This window comes from Mytilus trossulus, chromosome 10 (genome assembly GCF_036588685.1).
Source record: "Mytilus trossulus isolate FHL-02 chromosome 10, PNRI_Mtr1.1.1.hap1, whole genome shotgun sequence".
NCBI lineage: Eukaryota > Metazoa > Mollusca > Bivalvia > Mytilida > Mytilidae > Mytilus > Mytilus trossulus.
In genome coordinates, this window is record NC_086382.1 from 53,000,850 (window position 1) to 53,010,190 (window position 9,341).

Sequence of the window (9,341 nt, forward strand, 5' to 3'; positions counted from 1 at the left end):
AGCCAAGGCTCCGTGTTGAAGGCCGTACTTTAACCTACAATGGTTTACTTTTTAAATTGTTATTTGGATGGAGAGTTGTCTCATTGGCACTCACACCACATCTTCCTATATCTAAATCAAGGATTTAAAAAAGATAACAGACTGCTAAAGTGGAAAAAGGAGAATATTATCATTTTTGATCGTTATACATTACTAGATTGGCATTTGTAATATGCAAATTATATTTATATTATTCATTATTTACAGTTCCACAATAGAATATACAACAAAACAGAAATTTATAATATATTTTGTTTATTATCAACAAGCTTTGATTTCTATAATCATAAACAACGTCATAACTAATAACAAATTCACACAATCTTCAATATCAGACGATTTCACTCACCCGTGACACGTTTAAACGTGTTCTGCATATAAAATAAAAATTAATGATAATTCTCGTATTTTTTTCAATTTCAACATACAAGAGTTTATAAAGAAATAATTGTAGAGGTTTCATGTACGCTCGAATGATACTTTAAAGTTTACAGACACACTTACTGAACTTTCAACTCGATGGTAGTTTTAGGAAAATCATCATTTGTAGATTTAAATATTAGTATCACATTTTTCCTATACAAAAATAGTAAAAAAAAAACAAACACATACGGAATCTTTTGAGCTCCCCCCCCCCCCCCCCCCCAAATGTTCTAAAACATCAATTTAAAAATACATATATACATCGTTCACAACTATGCATAATAAAGTTTATTTGAGTAAACATTATCAGCTTTTAATCAGAATTTTCCTGGTTTCTCAATTTTTGGTACGCGTCAAACCAGAACATAAAGCTTTCAAATGTAACAAACTTTCAAAAGTCTTATTGAAAAACAGCAAAGATACTAAATCTGATCAAACAATTTACAAATATAAAATGCAATTTTAGTGAAAAAATCATAGTCATTACAATGTTATTTTTGACTTACAAAAGGGGCTCTAAATAAATCTACAAAAAGTCACAGAAAGCATTATATTGATCGAATATTCGACAATTATATGCATAAGCTTAACTTTCATATTGATAATTCCCCCCTCTGCATTCATTCGCCTGACAAAATTTATTTTCATTGTCATATTTTTTGTATTGGTTATGTTTATTACATTAGTACATTTCTAGCTTTAAAGGTTTGTCCAAGGTTAATCATATCCATACATTTATCGGACATCTAATGTATACAACAATAAAAGCATTTTCGATGTCCATGAATAAATCGATATATATTACAATAGACGACCACCTGTGTCTTAAGGTCAGACCTTTTGGCCTGACTTCAAATAATTATTTTGCACTTTGTCCCACACGATTTATATTACTCGCCACATATAATTGATTACATGTACACTTTGATTGAACATTTTATTCATAAAAATCTAAGGAGATCTCTTTCGACTCGAGACAGTGACCATAAAATGCGAAGATAATTAAAAATATCATAACATTGCCATAAAATGAAGACATTTATCATACAAAAGAGCTTTGATATTGTTCAAACTCATTGTGTGGATTGCACAGGGAAAACAGTCACCAGTAAGAGCAAATGTACAAAGGCTTCAAAACAGGAAAAAATATACATGAACAAATGGAGATATAAGTCGTTGAGACAGCAATTGAAATACAAAAATAAATAATAAAAATAAAACGTGCATCTGGATTAAAAATTTATAAGCCTGATATCTTAGATCAGTTTGTTTCTTATTCATGAAACCTCAATCTGAATAATTAAGGTTATGAATAACAATAGACCAAAAATATGAACATAAGCAGCAAGTTCCTTACAGGGAACTATAACTAATATGTACAATAAGGCAACAACTAAAGAAACTCTGGACTGTTGAGATTGTTAACGTGGAGTAAAAAAAAGATCTTAGAACTGCATAGCAATTTGTAATTTAATCAAATAACACTGCGAACACTGCATCACTTCAGACCACGTTATCAAATGTAGATAAAGTTACAAACATATTATATAATTCTACTTCGTTTCTAGCGGGAAGGTTACCAATTCAGTATTTTCGTGCCCAAACACCATCGTTCTCAGATTAACAAATGAAAACTTAAATTAAACCCAAGATCCTTAACAAAGAATTATGTAAAGCTTCTGAAAAATATAAATTAATGTTATTCTATAGGACATACATGCATTGAACTATAAATTCAGACTCCATTCGTGTAAATCACAGGAAAAAAAGGTCCTGCGTAAAACGCTTGAATAAACTTAATGATATAAGTGAACAAAATGAACACAGTTTTGTGCGATTAGATTAAATGATCCTATTATGTAAATAAGCACATAAATATATTCTATAAAGTAAAAGCACCCTGAAAGCAATAAAAACAAAATAATAAACATCAATATAAAAATAATGCTCCTGGATCTATTCAGCATCAAATTTATTCTAAATAAAAATACTGGAAAACAACAAGCAAGACGTTAAACTATTTCAAATATTTTATCAACATCTGTTGATAAGTATAATCAATATAACAGTATGTACAATCCATACTGTAAAATGTTGTTTTGTTTACAATAACAGTAATTAATGTACAAGTATAAAACATCAACCGTCTGCACATTTAACTCATAAGCTTCTGTACATTTAACTCATATTCATATCAGAGTAAAATTTGTTGTAGAGCTTTCCCTTATGGGTCTATTTAGCATTCATCCGTACGCTATTTTTTTTTTTTATAGTTTAAAAAAATAAAAACATAGACTGTGATGTTTCATCAGTGAGTGGATAGTTGCTAACATAAATATGAAACATTTGAACGTGCTATTCTGTTGTTTGCCTGCGTGAACGAATATGAAATAAAAATATTTTAATGACATGCTGCATATAAATGTAATGATAAATTTTTTACTCGAAGCGTTTGGTTATGCAGCTACATTTTAAAATGTTCGGTGTGTGATAAATGCATGTTTGTTGCTTCGCTTTGCATAGAAATCAAATTAATGAAATGAAAGACTGCATTTTAATAAATTTGTATAAACCGTAACAGTTTCCAATCTTAAGATAATTATGATAAAGATATGATAAGTTAAAATCCACAAAGAAACTTCCTACGAAAAGTAATATTTACTTAAAATCATTTAATTTCTTCAATTACTATAAGTTGATGTATACATGCATATTATTTGAAGAATATTCAATTTCATTTAAGCAAACATTTATACGGCCCTCAATTTGTTTATAGAAAAGTGTTGAATGAATTTAATTCATTCACTTCGTGGTTAATTATAAATCACCATCAATAAGGAGCTTAAGTTTTGCTTTTAATTTTAATATAACTAAACCATCAAATAAATATCCGATATATATAATTCTATATTTGTTTTCTAAATCTGAAGACAATACATACTTTCATTATATATCCAAATATGCTTAGGAATGGATACCCCGTATCCTTTGTTTTTTTATGATTATCATATCTTCCCTCTAAAAAAAGTCGGTGTTGATAATTTTTATTTTTTAGCAATTTAACAAAGACTGAAAAGAACTGGATTGATCAACGATGTCATCCATCTGTTAAATCAGGTTATCAGCCTTCGCCATAATTACAAAGTAAACGATACTCAATAGATAACTTTCGAGTTCGATGCATTTCCGTCAAAAACTCTGGTTTTAGTGAACGTCATTTGTGCGTTTAGGGGCGTCGTCACTTCTGTTCCAATGTTGAGCGAGTGGTTGGAAAACTATAATTCTATATTGTACGAATTATTCGGCAAATTAAATTCTCAAAATTGACAACCAGTACTGCTGTCATTAGGGAATTGTCATTGTCAAGTACCTACAGAACAACAATTATTTATAGTTTATCCTGCACAATGACGATCACTAACGCTTGATGAACGTTAATAGTGCAGGGATACAGGCGACCCCCTCTATCTAGTAAATGACGTCATAAAGGCGTGTATAATTGACGAGTTTTTGTCGGTGACGGATGAACTCGAAAGTGGTCTATTATATTAATCAATTTCAGATGGGGTTTTCAGTTTCTTATATTGTAAGTAAGCAAAAATCATATAAATACTGACGACTTTAAAATATTAACAGATACAAAAAGGCTATTGAATTGTTTTCTGCTTAAGACAGGGGAAAACAATTTATGCTTACATACTTTAAATTCATAAGAATTATTTCATTGAGAATCGTCTTTTCATAATTATACACTAGTTCTATGGAGACAACATTTGTCAGGTATTAAAAGGCATGATCAGCTTAAAAGATCATATGAAAAGTTTATATTCCATATTTAAATATAAGCCAAAATGTTTAATAATAAGATTACATAACATTATTATAAAATCTGTAAAAAGCCTTAGGTAACAAGTGTAAAAATGTACAAAATATTCATTGTAAGAAAAGTATGTATTATGTAAACATGAAACCATTTAAATGGAAATGCATAATAATGAGACTGCATAAATGACTTAATGAAGATGCAGTGTATATACCAACGAGAGAGCAATAAAGAGATACAAAATAAAACGATTCCGGAGGTCAATATGTAGATGTCAACACAAAAAAAACACAATATTTCAATGGCCCCGATATTGTAGCAGATAATGAAAAAAAGATATTCAATGAATACTAAAGTAACTTAAAAGATTTAAATATAAAAAAGATGAAAACCACTGACAGGTTTATAGCCTAGGGACATTGACATGTATATGCAGGTATGATGCATTAGCAGAATATAAATAACTACATTTACTTTAAAAAAAATAAGTTAAAGGTTTTATTTGTTTTCAAATGGAACTCTGGAAGGGAAAACGTTGTTTATAAAAGATTGTTAATCATAAAATAGTGTTTGAATAAAGAATAGATCAAGTTCTTTCCGAATTTAAAACATAAAAGTCGAAATCATTTTGCACAAGCTATGTTTAGTCATCATTTATCACTAGGTTTTGAAAGTTTCCAAAATATTAAGTTTTATGCTTGATGGTTATACATAAAGACTTTAATTCAGCAATTCAAATGAAAAAAGAAATAAATCTATGCGTAGGAAGATATTCTTACCGAAAGTTTGCAAGGTTGATAGGTTGCAGGTTTAAAGAGACATATTTGTGGGAAAAGGTATGGTTTGTCGCAAATCATCTGCCGGGTGTTTTCAAATTTAGAAACCCACGCGTGCAAGGTAAAAATGCATTTTTATCAGCATTTGGATTACATATACATAGCGACATTCCGCCCAAAACACAAATATGTACAGAAAGAGAAACTTGATAATAAAAAAATCATGCCATTGACAATTCGTTTAACATTTAATGAGCACCATAAGGGTTTACGTACAATTAATTTGCAGAACATGCGAGCAATGGGACTGATTTTTGTAGACATTGTAGAACTAGATGTATAAAACATACTTGTATATTATATTTCACACTATAGTTTCTCCTTTACAGCATTCGGTTGAACTACTCTCCTTAATATGATAAATTTTACCAGTATCTTCCATTTGTTTCCTTGCATAACTTATCAAGTTTTTTTCTTGACTCTTGACCATGTCTTTTATTGATCTTATAGTTTCTGAAAAGTTGAAGTCAAGAGACCTCTCTTTAACACACATTTCATGATCAATTTCGATGACGTTTTTACCTAACAAAGACGTAATTGGTATCTGTGTACTTGTTAAAAGTTTGCCTATCTGTGCTACAGCCTTGTCATAGGTTTTTGGCCTCTCTAAAGCTCTATGGCCATTACTTCCGAATAGTTTCTCATAATTCTCATGAATTTCATTGGTCGTGCATGGAATACAAACACAAGCTGAATTCACAGTACTTTTATATGTTGTAACTACTTCTGAATTAAGTAAGGAATAATATAACCTATGTGTCCTAGAAGGTCTAATTTGTTGCACACACAATTCGTTGAAGTCTTGTACTACTTTCAATGTACCATGGTTTTCCTCACACATATCACAGAAACATCTTGCATAGGTCATCCCAACACTGCGCGCTTTGATATTCTCTCTTTTTAAGCGACTAAGATTATGTCTTGTGTCATGAAATCTACTAACAAGTTTGTCAAAGTTGCTCAATAAATCCACTTCGTCCAAGTCATCATTTCCATAAGAGACATTGTGTCTTCTCTTTTGCAATTGTAGTCTGAATAAATCCTGACCACAGACTGGACAGTCCCAAGCTGACTCTCTTAACGGGGAAATGTACTTCCTTACACAGTTATGACATAGAATATGTCCACATGGAAACGTATCGGGAACAGTCGAAACTTCAACTGAATGTTCATATTCCTTAACTTCATTATTATTTCGTTCTTGAACAGGAATTCCGTTCACATTCACATCAAAAAGTTTCAATAAATTGCCGGTTTCCGCCATGTTCTGTATCGGTTATCATTACCTAATTTATACATTTATTATGTTGTTTACGTGGTGTGGCCTTCAATGAACATTCAACCATCTAGGTAGCTTTGTTATCATTCTCGTTAAGTCAAAATCTGTCTTACCTCAAAAACGTTATTCCTGCATACACGTATGTAATAATAAATGAAGAATTCAATCTATTCCGGTATTGATTAAAAGTCTCACCATGTTATATCACTATATAAGGCTTACTTGTGAGAAGTTGGTAATTTTATCTCCGTATTTTACTTTCAAGTTCATTTTCACCTTTTGATGATATGTAAATTAACGGAAGGTGCAATGATACATGTAAAACATCCAGGTGAAACAAACTACCTGTACTGCATATATTTTTAGATGCCTTTACTGTGCCTGAGTAACTAGAGATAAATCAATATTAAAATATATCAGTCAAAATTTACTAGTACACTGTTTATAAAGTGAACCTCGCATAGTTTCTCAGGTGATTTTTTTTTTAAAGATTAGGTGGACCACTCTGCGGCGTATTATTGTTCTACAAACACTTCACCTGTTAAACTCCAATTATAAACCAAAATATAAACCGATGATGAGGTCAATCGAGCCTATTATTTATTTAAATCATGGATTGTTATTTAAAACTATCATTCTAAAAATCAGTAGTAAGTCCATAATAAAATCCACGAAAGTCGCAAATATTATAAGGATTATCTGCATACCTTCTTGCTCGGTTGGAACCAAATTAAGTATCCAGTAGAATTTATTTTTGTTGCTCATTTATCTTTGTAAAAAAGAAAAGTAAACTTTAAGAGAACGTATCACATATATATATTTACATACATATATATAATAATATACTATATATGTAATAATATGATTAGATGAGGATTGATTACCAATGTCAATTACTAATAGTTTGGAAATGATAATCTCTATCAAAATCTAGGAATGTAAATTTAATTAAAACTTATGATTAGTTTGAACCCATTCATTGTAAATAATTTTCTGGAATAAATTCGGAAGTTATTCTCAATGTTTATTCTATAGCACAATTTACTATTACAAATCTCAATTCTAAAATTGTAAATGACCTTCATCAGTACTTTTTTCGGAATAGTTATACATTGGAATAAAAGTAACCTCTTATGATTTGAATGTGTAAATGTTTATAAGTGTTGCTGACAAAAAGTGTGTTATGAAATAACAATGCAGTGGTAACTGATCACTAACATACAAATGTTGATGTATACAATACAAACATAACGTTGTGTTGGGCAAAACATTGAATATGGTTACCGAAACCTCTGGAATTGTTTTATGGTTCATATTGGATGCGGGTTTCAAATATATATACCGGAAATTAAAATTTGAACATCATGATAAATATAAGCTATCAGAATCCTCACAAAGTTTTCTATCTTTTAGTACCATAATGTACTTCTGGTTTTCGCAGATTTCTTTCTTGAAAATATCAAGAAGTTTACAAGTCTGATATTGATTCATTCGTCCCAGTCAATACATTTAAAAAGTGCAATCATTGCATCTTAATCAGAAAAAAAATCTATATTATTTACAAATGAAAATAGAAAGTATCGACATTTGATTTTATACCGTGAATATATTCAGGTGCTTACACTTTTATTCTCTTATTTCACCAATAATCTATCATTATGCAACCTGACATAAAGAAATTATATGTTGACATAAGTATGTTATATATCTATACGGGAAAAAAATCAAATAATTCTTTTTAAATGCTCATATCAATTTTCTTGGTTTATAGTCCTTTACGTGAAATAATCGGATAAATTGTGTCATGTAATCTTTATGAGGTAAAGACTACAACAGTTACAAAAAATCCACAAGATAATTGAAAATACTTCTTCTTAATACATTTTTTATCTTTATTCAAAATATCCTTCCCTTTTGTGAAACGTTCAAAATGTAATCTTTAAAACAATTTACATAAACGGACATCAAATACGATTGAAATTATGTATCATTATCTTCATGATAACTTTTGAAATCATAAGGGTAGGATTAAAAAGTACTACAAATTAGACATCTTGGATACGAAAAAGTTGATAAAAATCGTTGTTCTTTTGTCTCTTGTGGGTAATTGTATAATAGGCAATCGCAACATATCTTTTGTTTTTCATTTTTTTTTTTGGTAATAATAACAAAAAAATAATTAAATTGATAAAATATAAAACTCCCAAATTCCAAGGAGTAATGCAAAAAATCAAACAAACCCCAAGCAGTTCAATATCTAGACAGGATAGTTCTAAAATTTTGCAGCATATTTTGTCAAGGGTCTTACATACAAATAGATCTTCCAATTGATACGATATTCCCTGGTTTGTATTTCCTATTAGGATTTCCTTCAAAAAGGGTTACTGCTTACAAGGGAGTTATTAAATCAGGAGTTCCAAATGGTGAAGTTGAAATCATCCCTTCGTATATTTTACGGACGCAAACGCGATTTGGTGGGGTTCCTGTTGCTTAATCTTTTTTTTCTATGTTGTGTCGTGTGTACTATTATTTGACAGTTTTTTTTTTTGTCTGGGCCCTGGCGTTGTTAGTTCTTTTTTCTATTTATAGAATCGAATACCCCTCTGGTATCTTTCGCCTATCTTCTTCTAAAGACCTATCAGTTAAGCTCAAATCACAAAGGTTAAAATGCGGAATAAATAAAAATGAAGTAAAAGAGCATTGAGAACCGAAATTTCCAAAAGGATTTGTCAAATATTATTTGAGGTACATTATTTCTTGTGCAAAACGGTAAAACATCCCACGTTTATTTTAAAGTTTTGGCTATACTGACTTCTAGGCTGTAGTCACACTAGAAGTGTCATCGACCCAGTAGTTAATACAGCATTGCATGAAAAATCTAATTTTGAAGTAAAAACCCGCTCCATGAGCAACGAATCTACAAAAAAATCATTTGTATTAA

At 30.1% G+C, this 9,341-nt stretch overlaps 1 protein-coding gene across 1 annotated transcript; it reads right to left on the reverse strand.

Annotated features, from left to right (window-relative positions):
- Positions 1-681: 681 nt before the first annotated feature.
- LOC134687613 (uncharacterized) lies at positions 682-7,043 on the reverse strand. Its single transcript, XM_063548046.1, has one exon. The coding sequence runs from the start codon at positions 6,383-6,385 to the stop codon at positions 5,426-5,428; it is 960 nt and encodes a 319-aa protein (XP_063404116.1). The 5' UTR covers positions 6,386-7,043; the 3' UTR covers positions 682-5,425.
- Positions 7,044-9,341: the final 2,298 nt, after the last annotated feature.